The 19,101-nt window shown below is 52.3% G+C and overlaps 1 protein-coding gene across 1 annotated transcript; it reads right to left on the bottom strand.

Moving 5' to 3' along the window:
* Positions 1-351: 351 nt before the first annotated feature.
* Positions 352-10,568, bottom strand: SOX10 (SRY-box transcription factor 10). The gene is made up of 4 exons (XM_041416728.1): positions 10,440-10,568; positions 8,802-9,258; positions 3,111-3,376; positions 352-2,713 (listed from the first exon to the last, which is right to left on the bottom strand). The coding sequence occupies exons 2-4, from the start codon at positions 9,209-9,211 to the stop codon at positions 1,998-2,000; spliced, it is 1,392 nt and encodes a 463-aa protein (XP_041272662.1). The 5' UTR covers positions 9,212-9,258; positions 10,440-10,568; the 3' UTR covers positions 352-1,997.
* Between the last annotated feature and the right edge of the window lie 8,533 nt (positions 10,569-19,101).

The following is a 19,101-nucleotide window of genomic DNA, read 5'->3' as shown; positions in this document are numbered from 1 at the left end:
TGCAAAATAGTACTCTTGATTTCATGTGCTCTATCTCAGATGAAGAACAGAAATCGGTGTTAGTGCTTTTCTTGTGGAAGAAATGGCTGGAGGTGAGGTGTAAACAGAAGGTGAGTTTCATATCCATGAAGGAGTCTGGACAGCCAGTCAGAGTTGTACCTGTGTCCTGGTCCTGAGAGGCAGAGGAAGGCTGTGCACAGGATCTGTGTGGTGGTGTGTGTGACCCATCACACGTGTACTGGGGGAAAAAACAGAGACTTGCAAGGAAGAGGCCGAAGAAACCCAGACATGTGAAAATGAAACTTATAAGTTTATTATTCCGTATGTTTAATGCAGAGTTAATGGTGCTAGGATGGCACAGAGACTGAGGAGAGGGGGGTAGGGGAGGAAGGTGCTACTTGCATAAATAAGGGGACAGGGCTGGAAGAGGTTACATGCGTACAGGGAGCAAACATTCTACATGATCTTTTCAGACACCACAAGGATAAGTCATCTGTAGCTAAGGGAGGCAGGAAGGGCATCTGACAGTCATATCAACAGAGGGATACAGCAGCACCCATCACAGTCCACATTTGGTTAAAGTCTCTTTCTAGACTGAAATATGCATTGGAAAGTCCCACAGCATGTCTCTGCAATCAGCTGTCAGGAATCATTTTTCCTGCGGCAATTTTTGTGCCAGTTCACTCCCTGGCATGACAAACCACCCCAGTCCTGGAGGTGACAAAGGAGAAGCAAGCAGACTGTCCTCAGATGTTGGGCTGAAAAAAGAGGTTGATCTCTAAGACATGGCTGCTTCCAATTTGAAACCCAAAGGCAGAGAAGATCACTTTGCACCTAAATAGGCTTCTTTCATCATCCAAGATTGGGTCTATATCTACCTTGCTTAAAGCCACAGGAGTATCTTTCCATTCTCAGCATAGATGGGAGGGAGATGTTGGCTGACTGGGAGACACGATGAGCAAATGAGTTCAGCCTGGGTTTGGAGTGGGAGCTCAAAGAGTCCTGGAATCAACTCGGCGTGTTGGCAAGTGCATCGTAGCTTTCTTGGTGCCTCTTCATTTCATGCAGGCACCATCAGACATAGAAGAGCAAGGACCAAGTTTGCTCAGAGGTTGTTTGGGGTTCTGAAGAGACTGGGAGGCCAGAAATGCCAGACATAAATGAATGATACAGAGTAATCTTAAAAAAGGAGGATTCACCCATAGCACCATAAGGATTCATTGGTCCTTCCCCACCTCTCCTCTGCCTTCATACATGAACACGTGTGTGCACACAGGCTGTGATACAAGTAATGCTAAGGCTGACCATGCTGTTCCCAAATCCCATGTACTGTTCAGGCAAGCCTTCAAATCTCCATGCTGGGAAGAGTGTGGGATTAAACAAAGACGGGATGGTGGGGAGAGGTGGGGAGAAAAGCTAGGGTGTAGCTGTGGAGATCGGCAGGGAAGCAAGCGTAGGTTGGTCTTCCAAGGGGTTCAAGATTCATACATGTGTGAATCTTAGGCAGGACTGCTGCACGACGCTGATTGCAAGGAAGCCGGCCATGCCATCCTCCCTACTGCTCCTCCCGTGACATATCTGCAGCAGGTGACAGTGTTGGCCATTGCGGCCTGTTGGAAACACTTGCAAAGTCCCTGGAGCAGTGTGGGAGGGGAAGGAAAGGACAGTCTCTCTCATCGTACAGTCTAGGGTGCGCACAACAAAACCCACCGCAGACCAGTCACTCCATGTCTAGAATCCTCCTCATCTAGAAGGCCAGTAAGGCATTGCAAGCCAGTCATGTGGCCTGTGTGAAATTGGTAAAGGGCGAAAGGACGATAAACCTTCCTCTAGGTGGGTGTGCCAGCAAGAGCTGGGATCAGGAAAGGCACTTCTGTATGCTTGGTGGGTTCTGGTGGCTGGATGGCACTGAGTGACCTTGGAGTTCGGAGGCTCTTCTGCCTGTGCTGATTCTTCGGAGCCTTTCCGTCGCTGCTTCGGTCACTGTTCCCCATTCCCTACGGTCTGGAGAGAGTTGTGTACACGGGCTGTTCCCAATGCGTGGGGCTATGGGACTGTGGCACGGAGGGTGCAGGGTCAGAGATGGCAGTGTAAAGGGGACGTTGGGAAGGTCCCATATAGGAGAAGGCAGAGTAGAGGCCAGAGGCTTGGGTGGAATGGCTGTAGTAGGGTCCTGAGGGCTGGTGGTCCGGGTAGTCAAACTGTGGCCTGGAGATAGAGGGGAAGGCCGAGCCGTAGTGGGGCAGACTCAAGGATGTGTAAGCAATCTGGGAAGTGGAGGGCTGGTCGGTGTAATGGCTTCCAGGGGTGGACCCCTCCGTTTTCACCTGGGCCTTTGAGTCCACCACCGATGAGGTGGCAGTGGACAAGGAGACTCCATGCTGCTTGGAGATCCAGGCAGAGTGTCCGCTGGCTGCAGCCAGGGCGCTCCCGAGGCCATAGCCAGCAGCAGCCGCTGCCGCATAGCCCCCGACATGGCCTGGGTGGCCGGCGTGTCCGTTGGGCGGCAGGTACTGATCGAATTCATTGACATCAAAGGTCTCCATGTTGGACATCACCTCATGGCTGATCTCCCCAATGTCCACGTTTCCAAAGTCAATGTGTGGCTTTCCCCCTTCCCCCAGGGAACGCCCTTCTCGTTTGGAATCGGCTTTGCCTGCCTGCATCTCGGTCTTAGGGGTGGTAGGAGGTGTGGGGGGCCCATGGCTCTGACCTGCAATGTGAAGAATATTTTGAAAAGGAAAAAGAGAGAAGAGGTGATTTACAGCTTTATGACTTGCTCTATATGCAACCCATCTCTGTTCTTCCCAGTATGCCAGCAGCTGTCTAGCTGGAGGCTTTGGTGGAGGGAGAAAGAAATAGACAAACCCAACTCTCTTTGTATCATCTTGTGGAAAAAAGGGTGGATGCAACGTTACCTTGCCTGACTAGAGGAACACAAATGCCTCTGAAACTCAGGCATGTCCCTGTACTGCTGACACCAGCAGTCTGCTAGGTCACGAGTAAGGTGTGAGCCCCATCACTGAGGCTTTCACCATGATGACTTGTCTTTTTTGGGCCTCTGACTTGGCTGTAGTCTGTCAAGAGATTCACTGGGACCCCAGACTCACCTGAGGAGTGTTCCGGGTGACCGTCGGACATGGGCGACCCTTCGCCAGGATGCCTGTGATCCAGGTGGGCATTCTTGTAGTGGGCCTGGATGGCAGCAGCCCCACCAGCCTCCCCTTCTACCTGGCCTTCACCCTCGCCCTGTGTGGCCTTGCCATTTTTCCGCCGGCGGGGCTGGTACTTGTAATCAGGATGGTCCTTCTTGTGCTGCATCCTCAGCCGCTCCGCCTCTTCGATAAAGGGCCGCTTGTCGCTTTCGTTCAATAACCTGCAGAGACCAAGGTGGTAAAGAAGAGAAGAGGGAAAGGAGTGGGGCTGGTGCATCAGAAAAAAACACCTATGCTTAGTATTGTGGAAGACAATACTGATGTGGATGTCCATGGAGACAGCAATGTGTTCCTTCTTCTCCTTAGTCATTAAGCCCTGTCACTGGTTGGTGCCAGTGCTGGGTCTCCCTTCCCCACCTGTGTGATGCTTCTCGCCTCAGTAAGTTCAACTTAACCTCTCTTCCATTGCCAAAGGGAGAAGTGCAGCCTTTTGCAGCCGTATGAAATAAGGGTGGATGAGCTACTTTTAAAAACTTTGGGCAAATTAAGGGCAGTTGCAATTGTCCTTTGGACAAAGGTAGTGTACCACCTGTAGTGCTGCCTGCCCTGTGTCTCTTGCTCTTCCCCAGACTGTATTTGTTCCAGGTTAACCTCTCCACTTCTACAGGCTTTTATCCTAGTTTGAGGCTGTATGAAGCACCAATAGCAGCAATTGATATTGGCTCCACAGGAACTATGTAAAGCAACCTTTAGTCATTTTGCAATATTCTAAAAGGGAATTTGGAAGCTTGGAAAGGGCTAGAAACCCTAGCAGAAAGAAAATTTGTAAGAGCTAGACACTGTGTATTCTACTATTCCTGGAGCTCCTGCTCACCTCAGACATGGATAATGCAAAAGACTGAAGCGCAAAGCACTTCCTTGAACTTTGCCAAGTTGTAAAAAATTTAGCTGCTCTTTTGCTGGCTTTGTAGAAGTAGATGAGCCTTGGCCTCTGGATGAAAGGCACTGCAGAAATGTAAGCTCCTTGTCTGTATTCCTGCCAGATCATGGGCTGCTCTAGTTAAGGCTCTCTGAGGAAATGGTGAAATGCACAGGCAGGATGCCTCAGAGCACTTGAAGATAAGATCAGACTCATTGCTCAAGCCTTTTGCAGCATTTCAGCTGGAAGCACTTCAATTTCATATTATGATTTTCCTTCTCATATTCTTGTGACTCAAGGTCACCCTGTCTCCAACCAAAAACCAGGGCTCTCAGAAGGGACCAGTCTTCTCACGACTGGGAACTCAAAAAGAGCTATTATGAATGGTAGGGCTCACAAACAGGAAAAAAAAAAAGTTCCATTTATGTTATGTCCCCACCTTTTTCTCCCCAGCAAAAGAACTACATGAGAATGGGACTGTGCCAGCTCCTTGGTACCCCCGAAGCCCTTAGCACTAAAATGTGACCAATTCTGTTTAGCTGTAGGCTCTGGGGAAGATATAAAGGCCTGAACTGACCTGAAAAACTGAAGATGAAGAGGAGGTATGGCTCAAGGAATACACAGGTAAATCTGGTGGGTGATCAGATAGGTCACCAGCAAGTAATGGCTTGGTTCCTAAATGCCCCCTTCCCCCCTACACCTTGTGCATCGCCTCTGCTGGTAGATGGAAGGTGTGTGGCATGGTGCTGACCTGGGTTCACTCCAGTCAGCCTGAGCGGGTTGTGGCCACACACCACATTCCTCCACTGCTTTAATCCTGGAGATTAAAGCAACTGAGCCACCATGAATCCAGCACCAGCTTTCCTGTCTCCCTCCCGCCACTGTATGCCACGCTCACAAGTCCCAGAGGGTTCTAATCCCTCAGCCTGTGCTGCTCCAGATGGCCCTCTAAGGGTCAGCCCTCATAGGCCTTGTGGACTGGGAGCAACTTTGCCTTGGCAAAACCTTCGTCCTTACAGAACGTGGGATATGGAGAATAGAGGCAAAACCTGCAAATCTCAGCCTCTGTCTTGTGGATGCTGTGAAACAGAGCCATTGGAGGCTACACAGGTGTCAGATCCCTGCCCTCTGAGCCACGCTGAAGTGCCTCATCTCCTCTCCCCTTGACAGCAGCCCGTGGGTAGTGCCACCAACAGGACAAAGGCAAGTCCACTCCCCACATCTTTGCCTTCTCTCCAAGGCTGCCTGCTCCCTCCTCCCTCCCACTGGGATCAGAATTCAAATCAGCTTTAGCAAAGTGAAACTGGTGCGAGCAGGCAAAGGCCAGGAGATTTGGGGGGATTTGGATTTCACTTGCTTCCTGCCCTCCCCCTCCTGCCCCCCACGCTCTCCAGGCCATAATGCAAAGGAATCTTGCACGGGCAGAGAAGTTACGGATCACAGAGCAAAGCCCTTCATGGGGCTTATCCAAGCCTGACACCAAATGCTCACCCCTGAACCGAGGGGAGAGGGGCAAGCATCCAGCGCCGCGCTCTGGGAGGAGAAAGAAGGGCTAAAGCCTTCCTGCTGGCCTCTCAGAGCCTCCCCTTCTGCCACCTGGCATGGCACCGCTCCGTGTGCCAGGCACCTGGCTCAGCAGCCAGAGGCCTGACCCTGCCTGGGGCTCAGCTGCCAATGAGTCAGTGCGGTGATGGGCTTGGGCACTGGGGCTGGTGCAAGGCAAGAGCTGGCTGGGAGCAGAAGGCAGCCCTCCTACATGTCCATGGCCCTAGATTTTGTGGGCATGAACCAATTCCCTGGGTGTTGCCACCCTCGTGCAAAGATCCCTCCATCGGGGCCCCTCGCTCCTCCCTACCAAGCCTTCCTCCCCTTCTTCCCGTGCCTCCCTTGTTTTCAGCCCTGGAGGTGGTGCTGGCTGGCATTTTGTCTGGGAGTCATGCTGACATTTTCAGCAGCCAGCCTCCATTTGAGAGCTGCTCCCTGTCCCACCCTGGGAAAGGAAAGCATTCAAGGATAGATTTCGTGACTGTCAAGCACAAAAACTCTCCCTTCTTTTTTGGTATGTCCCATTTGTTGTTGGCACCCATCACACACCATAAGTGGGTACAGATTGGAGAAGGTGGATGGGGCCATAAGCCCCCTGGCACCATGGTTGGGGTCAGGCAGGTAACGTGGTCATCAGGGCATATCCTGCAGTCCCTTCCAATGAAGGCTGGTGCCTGTGGAGGACATGGCGGTGCAAATTCTGGGCTTAAAAAAAATCATGTGCTGTTGTATCCTATTTTGCAGGTGCCTCTCAAGATTTCCATCCTTTTCCATCCCCACCCAGTGCCGATTGCTGGGGATGTGCTTGGTTTAATGGTGGTCTGCAGGGAGTCCCTGTGGTCACCAGCCTTTGCTTCTAACCCACCCTTTATCTGTATAAGGCCAGAACAGCCAACATTTTCCAAAGCAACAAGCCATGGCAGTAGGGTTTAGGTGGCCGCCTTTGCAAGGACATCCATCCAAAGTCTGAGGTTAAGCCATCCAGAAAAAATCCTGTCTGCTTGCAGCTGTACTCGTGTAGGAGCTATACCTGGGGGACAGTGTAGATAAGGCAGTGGAAACTTCAGCAGAAGAAGCCCAGCCATACCATGGCTGGAAGGCAGGCTCTGGGCTACTATCCTGCTAACCTTTGGGCCACCTCCCCTGGAGTTTTGTGGTTGATATTTCCCCCCAGCCTCACAGAAGTACACACGCATGGGGCCAGATACTGACTGTACCCATAACCCAGCTTGCGTGATCTCCGTAGGGGCTGGCACAGCTTGGAGATCCTCAGCATGCACTGGGAGAGGAAACATTCGAAAGAAGCACCCAGGTGGAAAACTCAGCAGCTTACAACAACCCCAGGCCTGACGCCACAAGCTTCTCACCTGAGCAAAGCTCCCTGGCTGTATTGTGCCCTAAGAAACACACAGGGACCTTGACCATTGTCTGGCAGCAGTGTCCTGCTGCTCTGAATCCCGTGTGGCCAGCAGCGGGAGCCATGTCCTGGGAGCAGGGAGGCATTTGGGTGCATGACTGTGGCTGTGGGCTGGGAGCTCTGTCTCCCTGCACTCTGAATGCAATTCCTGTGGAGGTTTCACTGCTCTGCTACATTTTCAAGGAAAATGCAATGCGTGGAGGGAGACACCATTGCTCTAAAATCTGGCAAAATTTTGCAGTAAAGGAATGATATCTTGAAATCAACATTTCAGGAACAAAAAGGGTAGGTCCCCCCCACACACCCCCTTTTCAACACAGCTTCACAATACAGAGGCTGGCAGCAGAGTCCCAGGTGAATGCAAGTGCTGGTAAAGGGAAGGCAGAGGAGATCCAAGCAGGAAAGAATATCAGATGAGACATTCACAATCAATGCTCTGCATTTGACTTCCCAAAGAAATCCCTTTGCTCAGGGTACATTAGACACTCAGGAGTCACGGTAAACAGGCTGACATAGCAGAGGGAGAATCTAATGCCCAAGGGGTTGGTTCCGTGCGAGCTAGGCTGTTTGAAGCTGGGAATGAATACCTGCTATAGAGAGTGTGTTTTGAAGCTTCTGCTTCAAAAAATGTGTCTTGGCTCACCCAAAACTGAGGTCTTCCTCTATGAAGTGTTGTCAGGGTGTGAGAATGAGAGGGCTGTTCGCATGAGCCTTGATTTGCCTTGATTGGCATGAGGCAGGGGACTGTGCTGGGGACTTGTGGCAGAAAGTAACAGGTCGATGGGGTTATCAGCAGAGAGCGTCTGACGGGAAGGATGCGGCACAGCCAGCCTGACACGTTTGGCTTCGGCACAACGGCTCTCTGCACACTCGTGGCCTGGCTGCACTCGATGAGGGCAGCCTATAGATCTGCTGGAGGAAGTAGGGGAGGCTACTCAAAGGACCCAGGATCTGCACGGAGTGAAAATAGGTGCACAAACTGGTGGTGCCAAAGGACAAGTATATGTGCGCTAGTGAGAAGAGAGGGCATCTATCTGTGTGCAAAGGAAGATGGGGTTTGTTTGAGCCAGCATATTCCAAGAGAGGCTGCTAAGGCTGGGACTCTTGCAGGTCTCTTCCTCTCTGCTAAGCCTCAGCCCCTATTTCTACCTGTGTCTCTCCTTGTCTATCTCACTGCACCTGCATGGCCTGCCAAAAGTGGGACCATCCTGGGAAGGATGGCTGTGGGGCTCTGACCGCCTGTCTCCTTTCCCCTGACCTTCCTTCTCAGCTGTAAATCCCTCTTGCTTTGTGGCACTGCCTGGAAAAGAAACCCTGTTAGTGCTGGGATCTGAGTTCAGACAGGCTTGAGGCAGCCACCTGTGACTTAACTCTTAAGTCTTGAGCTCAGCCAGTTTACTGCTATAGTGCACAACTGAGCCCTACAGGGAGGGTGAGCCAAGAAAACAAGATCTCCCCAGGCAGTCAGGCAGGGAGGACCCGAAGGAGAGTGTTCTCATCAGGAACGATAGGGAAACTTAGTAGGAAACACATGGAAAGGGCTGCTGCCCAGGACAGAGGTGAGCTCTGCTGAGGAAGCCTTCACTACATCCAACCACCACTCTTGCTCTGGACAACAACTGTGCCTCCTGTGAGGGGGCTCACTGTACAGAAATCCCCTCGAGGGACACCCCTTCCATCCTGCTGAGTCTCCACCCTTCCACATGACCACACAGTCCTCTAGAGGACACCTCCAGACACCCCACATTCCACCGCTCTCTCTTACCTCCAGAGCTTCCCCAAGGTCTTACTGAGCTCGGCATTGTGCAGGTGCGGGTACTGGTCAGCCAGTTTCCTCCGGGCAGCCTGTGCCCACACCATGAAGGCATTCATGGGCCGCTTGACATGGGGTTTGCTCTTGTTACTTCCATTGACCCGGACGGGCATGGGAACCAGGGTCCAGTCGTAGCCACTCAGCACCTGGCTGACTGCCTCGCGGATGCACACCGGGAACTTGTCATCATCCGCCTCCGAGTCTTGCTGTTCCTTCTTCACCTTCCCCATCTCCCCATTCCCAGAGCCAGTGAGGTGTGGGGAGTTGTCTGATGCCATGGAGGGTCCTGGGGAGAGGCAATGGTGGTCTTCAGAGCCCACTGGGCTCATCTCCACCTCCGAAAGGTCTTGGTCATCAGCCATCGTTGCTCTCAAGCTTTCCCTCTTCCTTCTTGCTGTCCTTCTTCTCACTGGGGAGGGAAGGGAGGAAGACAAAAACAAACGAAAAAAGGGGGGAAAGAAAGAAAATGAGAAGCAACCACCAAATCTGAAAGGGACTCCAAGATCTCTGAAGAACTGACCACGAGACAGGGGCTGCTCAATTAAAGCACAAGCAACGCAATTGCCGTGCACACCACAGAACCCGTGATCAGTGGGGGTGGGGATGGGCTGGAGCCCCTGATTAATTGGGATATTGCTCCCTATCTCTGCAATTGTGTGGAGCGGACATGTGAGGAAGGGCCTGCAGCAAGAGGGATAATGAAGGTTGGGGGCCTCAAAGGAGAGAGACCTGTACCATTCTGCCTGGGCACAGCACCCCACAGAGGAGTGGAATGTGGAGGAGGGCCACCAAACTTGTGTGGGGAAGTGCCCCTTTATTTCAAAGACATGCATTGAAATGTCTGGGGGAGGCATGGTAGGGGAGGCACCGGCAGTCTATAAGCCAGAAGGGACTGGTACCCCAGGTGCCAGGGAACCTGAGTGGGTGACACCACCATGCAGAGAACCAGCCCAGGCCCGGGATGCACACCCAGAGACCCTGATCCCAGCTGTGAGAAAGTGCTTCTGCGGGGACATCTCATCCCTCACTCTCCTCTCACAGCTGATAAACCAAAGGCTTAAAATACAGCTACACTTCATCCACACACACACTCCAGTGTATGTGTGTGTATCCATGTGCATACTCACATTCATGTGTCTGTATCTATATCTATATATATCCAGACAAAAACACAACCAAGTTTAACTTTGAGATAAGCCATAGCTTTGGGTTGCCTGTCCCACACATTTCGCCTTTCTCCTTCTGTCTGCAGTCACCTCTAAAAGTCCCCACTGCTGTGCAGCAGTTCCCCACTAAGAGAAAGAAGCACTCTAAAAATAAAGGCCTCTCTATCCTCCCCATCTAGAAATTGAAAGAAAAAAAAAAAAAGTGGAAGAAGAAAGAAATTTAAAAAAAAAGTGATGGAAAAGCATGCCTCTGGCTTAACTGGAAAAAAAACGCCAGTGTATAGCAAGAGCTGCTGTCCCTCCAGTTTTAGAGGGCAACACAGACTCTGTTTTGGGAAATGAAAAAAGTAAGAGAAAGTAGAGGGGGAAAAAGCGCGATTGAAAATGTGCGCGTGTGCAAGCGAGCTCAGGTAGGAAAACTTACATTGCTGGCCGGTGTGCCGGGCAAATCCTGCGAGGGCTGTGTTTGTATCCCAATAGCCGCCCTGTTCTCTCTCCCAGCCCCAGCGGTGTCGGGGTGCGCAGCACAGGGAGGCTCTCAAGCGAGTGCCATTCCTGGAGGGAGGCTTGGTTTTTACTAATACCCCGGCTGGATGTCTCTAGCTGGCTTTGCTGCTTAGCACCGGGGGAGGGAAGGGCGGAAGGTGGAGCCAAGCACTCCTCAGAGCCAGAAAACAGTCGGCCAGGGACGGCGGGGAGGGGACACAGGCAGCCCCCCACCCCACCTCAGCCACCAGTACGTTCCCTGTTTTCCATGGTGCCAGCTTCTTCATGAGAATTGCTGGCATTCCTGCTCTCAGTGGCATGGCCACCCCAGAGATGGTGCTGGAGGATTCAACCCTGGCAGGCTGGGGTGGTGGGATGGGTGGTTTGGGGAGAAGGGTGTGCATCCTCAGGATGAGGGTCCCTCTCCTTCTCCCTGATATCATGGTTACTCCTGAAGGATCTAGCACTCCCCATGTACTAAATGAGTCCCTGGTCCTCATCACAGAGTCATATGAGGATTCCTCTATGCTGAAACAAGTTGACCTGGGACCCTGGGGTCAAGGCACTGTGAAAAGGGCATCATTCAGACCTGCATCTGCAAGGTAGGGAAGGGGATGCAGGGATCAGAGGTGTTCTGGGGGTGGAGGACATCAGGTCCAGGGAAAATGTCATGCTGCTGGACAGTGAATACCAGTTTGAGCTTTCTTAAGATTTTTGCACTCTAGGGATGGGCTCTGCTTCCTTCAGCATGCTGAGCTGTTCCTATAGGCAAACATGGAGGAAAGTGGGGTTTCCTAACAAGGGTTTCCTCACAAGGAAAGTGGGGTTTCCTAATGGGAAGGACTCTCACACTTACCCTTATTCTTGCTGCTTGTGCACTGGGACACGTAATAGATCTCAGCTCTCAATGGTTTAGAATGTTTTCCCTCACATCTTGTTTCCAGCTCACTTTCCTTCCTACATGCCTCTGGTAGCTGGTTTCTTCAATTTCTTTTGTTACCAGGGCTTCTATAGACCAACATCAACTCTGTAAACATGAAAAGTCACACACAAAAATTCTGATGATCTCCTGTGGTAGCAATGAGATAAACCAAGCTCGTGCCCCAGCTCCTTCCTGGAGACCCAGCCTAAAGACATTTCAGTGCTAAGTCAGAAAATACAAAGAGATTAATGCATATGACCCAGGCAAACAGCTTGGAAGGATTTCAAGAACATTTTCAACTCCTATAGCAGATATTCACTCTCCAGAAGCTTTGTGTTAGAAAGACACAGAAAGACACCACTGGCTGGCACCACATGGACTGTGAGGGAACCTGTCCCAGGGATGGTGCTGAGCCCCTGAGCTCAAGCCCTCAGAGCAAACCTGTGGGGCTGGTTGCTGCCCCTGCAAACTGGCTGACAGCTTAGGGCTGTTTCCCTGCATGCCTGGCATTGTCTGGAGTAAATAAAGTTCTGAAAAGCCATCATAGGATGGCTGCAGGGAAAACCCCACTAAAGCCCAATGAGAAGCCTTTACTGAACAGAGCTGGGGGGGGGTGGGAAATGGCTGCATGCCACTGGGATCAAGCAGGCAGCTCTGCTTAAACAGGCTGCTTGCACCCCACTGTCAAGGGATCATCTCCTACCTTTCTTCTCTTCAGTATTACCTACTCTGGAAAAAAAAAGATGGGTTCAAATATTTTTCTTCACATGATGCCTTTTTCCCTTTGGAAGAGGGGAATGTGAGTGTCTTTTTGATAACAAGAAAACCCAGTGGATAGCAGCATTGAGGCCCTGCTTTCTTGGCCAAAGCAGCAGCTGGTCAACCTCAGGTCTTGCCATTTGGGTTGAGTTCTCTCACCAACAGACACCCCAGGTGTGGTTGACACAAGAATAGGACAGCACAGATGGGCAATTTGGCAGCTCACCCTCTGTCTGGCATGAAGATGACCAGCAAAAACAAGTGAGGCAAGGTCAATTCCACACAATTGCCTGTAGCCCACTGGATCCAGAGCCCATGATTCTGCAGAGCTCGTGGCACCTTCCCCAGCCAGTAAGGGCCATCCTCAGTCTGCAGGGGCCCTGCATAGGAGTGTGGGAGAACTGGAACTGGAAGTTTGGTCTCCTGCCCCTCAAGAAGGCAGCCTCTGCTGAGAAACTGCCTTGCTTGTTTCCTTGGCTGTAGCCAACCTCCAACCTGGAGCAGGGAGAGAGAGTGACACAGAAAATAGCCAGAAAATGGTGTTTATTTGCTCTCCCTTCAGGTGGCTAGTTCCTGTGGATTCCACAGGAAAGAGGCAGTGTGGCAGAGATTTCTTGTTTTCCTCTGGAGTGGGGATACAGGGTGAAGAGCTTCAAGTGGTAGGGAACGAGAGGCCAGGGGTTCTCTAGTGCTTTGCTGGAGAGGATCCCCAGTCAGGAGACAAAAAAAGAGCCCCACAAGGCACTGAGTGAAGTTTACAGCCCACTCAGCTCACACCCTGGGTGCAACAGGTAAACTCTGCAGGGAGAACAACTCCCAGCTGGGCAAGAAAGGAATCAGACCCAGAAGGGATTTCAGTAACCTCCAGGGCACTGGACCAGTGTTTTTCCCACTGCTCACCATCCCTGTCAGAGCCTGCTGCCACCAGCCAGCCAGGAGCCAAGTCCAATTTGTGCCTCGTTGCAGAGCCATGGGTGGCTCAGCTGCAGAGAGGGATGTCCTCAAAGGAGGGTGTACCAGCCACACAGTGTCTGCAATCTCAGTGTCCCCTCATATTTAAATGTTGAGGAAAGGGCTTTTTCCCTCCATTCTGCTTTTCTCCAGTTCTTGTATTTTGTCTCCTTTGGTCCTGCCTCCACTTTTTGAATTCTCTTTTATTTTGCAGTCTGTTTATCTCTTTTTTCAGCCCCTTCTCAGAGCACTGAGTGTTTGTATATCCTTGTCCAAGTCTCTTCTGTCCACGTGTCCCTTGTCCATACCACTCCTGAGGATGATAGGGAACACACCCTGCTCCAGGCTGGCTGCCCGGTGAACAAGGAGCATCATCACAGTGGCACCTGCCTGGGAGGGTTTCAGCAAGGGGACCACGTTGGTGGGACACCTCCTCCACCAAGGTGGGACCATGGGGGTTTCGGGGGAGGGTTTTGCTAGGTGACACCTATCCCCTGCACCTGTGGCAAGGGAGGAGTCAGAGGGGAGAGCCTGTTCACAGCAGAGGATCAGCAGGATCCCCAGCACGAGAGCCAGCTTTTGTCCCCTGCCCAACTCGGGGGCACAGCACTGGTATTGTCCCAGGACTGCCTGGGAAAATGGGAGGGGTTCCCTGTGAAATCTTTCCATACAGTAAAACAGCGTCACAGCTGGGGAGCAAGGAGGGGACGATACAGACATTGGAAAAAATACACATACACACCCCCCAGCCAAACAATACCCACAGTGTGCTGAGGGAAAGGGAGACCCATGAATTGGGAGTTTGATAAGGATTTTCTCCCGCGCGCGCCTGCTCTCTCAACGGCCCCTTCAGTTTTCCCAACAACCCCCCCTCCTTCCCTTTCTGGCTTTCTTGTTTGGGCCTTAAACAGTGCACAGTCTTTGTTCAGGATACAGGTGAATGACAATCATGTGATTAACACACACTCGCGCACACACACACGCACGCACATAAAAAGCTTTTTAAGAGCGTCCAGCTTGCTCCAGACCCAAAGACGGGAGAGGAAGCCCGGGCTAGGAGGAGCTGAGGCGGCGGCAGTGGCCAGGATGGGGACAGCCACTGGGATGGATGAGCGGGCACCACCTCCTCTTTGCAAAATACCCTTCATGTGGAAGTGGGCACGTGAGAAAATGAGGGGCAGGTGGTTGGAGGGGTGGGGGCATGGTCTGGGATTTGGAGGCGGGAGGGGGTCTTGCCCCTGCTGCCTTCTTGCCTGTGCCAGGCAGGTTGGTGTGGATTTGCTGTGGTTGTATCCCCCCTGTGATGCTGTGGAAGGGACAGGGAATGGCCATACCCACATCATGTTATGGAGGGAAACTAGATTTCTCACACCAAAGCCAAACCCTTGTCCTACCCTATCTCCAAAGTGGGATTTGCGTCTTTGATGGTATGAAGCCTGCTGCTGCTGCCTGACATGGCTGGTGGGCATGGCTTGGTGAGGAAAAGGAAGGGGACAGCCCTCCTGTCTCCCTGCCCATGAGGGAGAAAGAGGGAGGCAGAGGACCAGACAATCCAGATGGTCATGGGAGGGTTGAAGATGTCAGGGACAGCTCACCCACACTGGAAGTCCCGCTATCCCAGTAAGGACTGCATGTCCCCTTCAGTGTGAAGATGCCACTGGGCCTTATCACACCTCGTCATCGTGGCCATGGGATAGTTGGGAAGCTCGGTGCTCAGTCCTGGGGGCAAGTGGAAGCTAGTGGCCATTTGACCCCCCACAGAGGAAGTCATGAGAAAATTGGAAAAACTATAAAGGTTTCAAAGCGTTATCCTTTTTATTTGATGATTGCATAAGTGTGATGCTCTGAGAAAAAGCAGGGAGGAGCAAAGGGAAAGACCACTATAATGTCTGGAAAACCTGTGAGTCTGCAGATGGTCTGACTCGTGAGACATCATGGGACATGACTGATTTCAGCCTGAGAGAGATCAGGACCAGGTCGTACCCTTTGCTGGAGCATCCAAGCCCAGCCCTGTCTCCACCACTTCCTCATGCCCTTCTCTCCAAATTCCTCTCCCATCCAGTGTCATGACTGCTCTCTCAGGCTCCCAGAGTGTGGGTCATTTTCAAGGCTTGTCCATCAACGAGAGGAAGCAGAGGGTCCCTGAAGGCCATGTTTGTGTCACCCTCCTCAGTTCTGTGTCTGCCACACTCTCCAAAGAGCCCTTTGATTTGCCTTGTGCCATAGGCAGCCTTCCAACTGCGAGCTGGGCACAGAAACCACTGCTGGGCTCTGATCTTCATCACCCCTCACTGTTCTTGGCTGAAGCTTCCACTGTTTGTCCTGGATCCTTCCAGGTGCCTCTGAGTTTCCAGTTGTGGGCATTTATGAACTGGTTGTTTGCGACGCAGCCTGAGGAGAAAGGAATGGTTGAATGATTAACTGGTTGTTTGCAATGCAGCCTGGGTCAGTCAGGAAATGCAAAGAGCTGCCTGCAGCCCTACCTGGGTTTTGGCAGCACCATACAGCATCCATGTGGTTACAGGACAGCTGCAGGGACTGTGCAGGAAGTTTTGCTATGGGATATCAGGCAGGCAGTGCCTAGAGTTGTTTACTGGTGGACTGGGCAGTTTGACAATCCAGTGTCCTGTTCAGGCAGCTAAAGAAATGTCACAGTGGCTGTCTTCCTCCGGGATTATCATTCTGCATGGGCAACAAAGCCTGGATGGTGCGGGTTAGTGCATAGCCCTGCACTCCCATCACCTCAGGAGGGGGTGGGGGTCCTCAGGAAATTCTCTGGGGACTGGGTCTGGGATGTGGTTGTAGAGTCCTGCCTGGCTCCAGAGCAGGAATAAAACCTGCTCTCCAAGGGATGGTGCGGGATGCCACAGGTGCAGGATACCACAATGTTGCTGCCACTCGTGTATGGCCTTGATGTGGCCAAGCAGACTTTGTTCAGCTGCATTTTTTTGTTCTAAAGCAGTGAATTACAGTGCCAGCTGCTCCAGAGAGGAGGTGTAGGGAAAACCTTGTGGAAAGTAGGGAGGAGAATAATTTCTGAACATTGCAAAGACCCCAGGCAGCTCCTGGCCTGTCATCTTGGCCAGTCTAATGTTTCATTGGCATGGCAAGGACCTGTGATGGCTAAACGGGACAATTTTCCTGCATTACTCAGGTCTGGGAAGATCAAAGAGGAGTGGGGCAAGCATGTCTGTCTGCTACCTGCTTTGATAGATGGCACAGAGCCTGCCTGGCTGTTAACCCCTGCATCTCCTGCTGGAGAGGACAGGTGTACTTCCAAAGGGCTAGCCCCAAAAAGCATGCACTGGAGGGGTAGAGCTGGTGGAGAATGACCAGGTTGCCTGTTCTTGGATGGAGCCTGGCATATCCAGTGTTATGGAGGGAGCTGGATGCTGTCGGTCTGCACACCAGATGAGAGATGCCTAGAGGGGAAAAGAAGGGAATCGTACAAGATTGGGCAGAGGAACCAGAAAAGGGGATCCTCCCAATGGGACCTGTGTCTGTAGCAGTGCTGAGTGACCCCAGTGAGCTCACTCTGTGGTGGTCAAGGAGGCTCCAGGGTGATCTTCACCTCTGCTAGTCCCTTGGATGCAGGGAGACTCCTGGGGAGCCAGGGGAAGGGTTAAGTCGGGAAGGCTTCAGCCTGCTGCCTTGGCCCCTGTAATTCCTCCAGAGAGTAGGACTGGGAGAACAAGGAGCCCTTTCTGTTCACAGGAATTAATAGCAAAGAGTCATCTGGGGTGTCATTCAAGCCCTGATCAGCTCCCAGAGGAATGTGAGGGAGAATGAGTGAGGGAGCATGGCCTCAAGGCACCAGAGCTAGGGCAGGAGCAGTTTGGCTGGTAACCAGAGTTACCAGCCAGCATTTGGGCAGTGGGACCGTCTTCCTCTTTACCCCAGCCTCCATGTCCCCTCTGCCCTGTGCAGGGGCTCACCCTGACACCCATATTCAAAGAGCTCCCAAGCTTGTCCCTTGTTACCCATCCCTTCATCCCGGGGAGGGGTGAGATATCCCAGCCCACCAACACAGCCTGCTCTCTGCTGAGCCTGGAGGGATGGGCCAGGCAATCAGGGGCCAGCACAGCCCCACTGCTCTTACAGTGGACATGAAATCCCCTTTCCAGGGCAGTCTCACCACCCCCAGCCTGTGATGGCAATGTTCTTGTCCTCCCAAGCAAGATTGCCCATGGAGAGGGTCTCCAGGGAACCCTCAAGCACAGCCAGGAATATGGGGCTATACCTCAGGGTTCAAAGTTCAGTGCTGAAGCCTTTGCTACTGCAATGGCTCACTCAAACTCACCTGGTCACTGCAATTTCAGGAGAAAAAGATCAGTCTAAGGATTTGTTATGCTGCTGTTTCATGATGCTGCTTCATGACTACACAGGAAGGCTTGAAAATATTGCATGATGACACTGCAGCTTTGCCTGTAATGGCAACTAGCTCTGGTGAGCCAAGGAGAGATTTTGGGCACATCTCTACTTTCCTGAGAAGGAGACCTTGGAGTGATCCTCTGTCATGACCCCCTGCCTCCTCTCTGCCCAGCTGCATCATGGCCAGCCCATGTGACAACACCTGGTGGCACAGGGTGACTTAAGGCTCTGGTGATGCAACGTGGTCCACGCTACCATGTGAAATACAGAACCTTCAGGTCAGCTCTCAGTGTGTGCATGGCCACAGCATGGACAGCAACCTGAGCAGCCAGGCTGGCAGCAAGTGTAGGTGTGGCAGATGGTGACCTGAGTGCAGTATGAACAGAGCTGTGCTGGAGTCATGAGTTGCTTTTGCTGGCCAAAACATATCTCACGAAAGCCTCCCCTACTCCCCCCAGCACCAGGTCAGTGTAAAACCAGGCTTAAGCACCAGCCTGCATCTCAGCATCCTCTGGGAGATGCATGGTGCCACTGGGATGGACTCTGCCCGTGCCCTGCTCCCTGTGCTACCACCACTGCCACAATGAGTGCTCCTTGTCATAGAGGGGTTAATAAATGATGCAAGAAAGAAGCCCTTTAATGCACAGTGACCTTTGGCCTTTCATAAATCACAGTGTTGGGCTGCAAGTACGCGGGGGGCACGAGGCGTTTGGGGGAGAGGATGGGAGGGGGTCCATGCAGCTGCGCCACGGAGTTGACATTGTTCCCACCATCACTAAAGTGCAACAAATCCCTCTATTGTGTTCCTGGTTTATCTGGTTCCTCTTGTTTATTAGCAGAGGTTGTTTGGCGCTGGCTCCAGCCCTGGGCGGGTGGAAAGAGTGTTGGCACGCACCAGAGAAGGGGAGGGAGGGAGTGGGGGGGATCGGGACTGGAGGACGAGAGCAGTTCATCAATGGCTGTATTGTCCCATCTTTTTTGTTGCTCCTGTAATGATATGTTCGAAAAAAGGGGATTAAAAAAAAAAAAAAGGCGGGGGTGGGGGGAGACGAGAGAGGGAGAGAAGACAAACTGCACAGAAGGACTGGATAAGAATGGCCGGTCTGGGCCCACAGCGGATGCTGTTGCAGCTGGGGAGGATGGGTCGGGACAGAGCCGCGACGGGGCTGCTCTGTGCCTTTATGCTGCTTATTCAGGTTGGGAGTTGTGAGCCCCAGTGGCTCAGGCTGGACCCACCCGTGCCAACTCTATTCATGGGCAGCCGGGCCCACGTGCGCATGGCAGGGAGGCCGGGGCAGCGGGAGTGAGGAGTTGGGGCTGGCGAGGAAGGGGGAGGAAGGCTAATCCTCACATCCCTCGAGACTGGACCTGTCTTTGTACAGAAGATGCAGTTGGGAGGCACAGCATCTTCTCAAAACACTGTCAGTGTCCTTCATCCTGCTTGGTTGTTGTCCCCCAGCATAACCACCTATTATAAGAAGTAGTAGGGCCACTTCCCAAATTAGCAGGGATTTTCTTGCACCCAAACTTTGCTTATGCTTGCATTTTTTCCCTGGAGGTGCCTATGGGCACATGCCCATGAAGAGCTCCACTGGTT

The sequence above is a fragment of the Onychostruthus taczanowskii genome, unplaced genomic scaffold (genome assembly GCF_017590055.1).
Source record: "Onychostruthus taczanowskii isolate IOZ18803 unplaced genomic scaffold, ASM1759005v1 scaffold53, whole genome shotgun sequence".
NCBI lineage: Eukaryota > Metazoa > Chordata > Aves > Passeriformes > Passeridae > Onychostruthus > Onychostruthus taczanowskii.
Note: the sequence above shows the minus strand (reverse complement) of the source record. Positions and strands in the feature narration are given on the sequence as shown.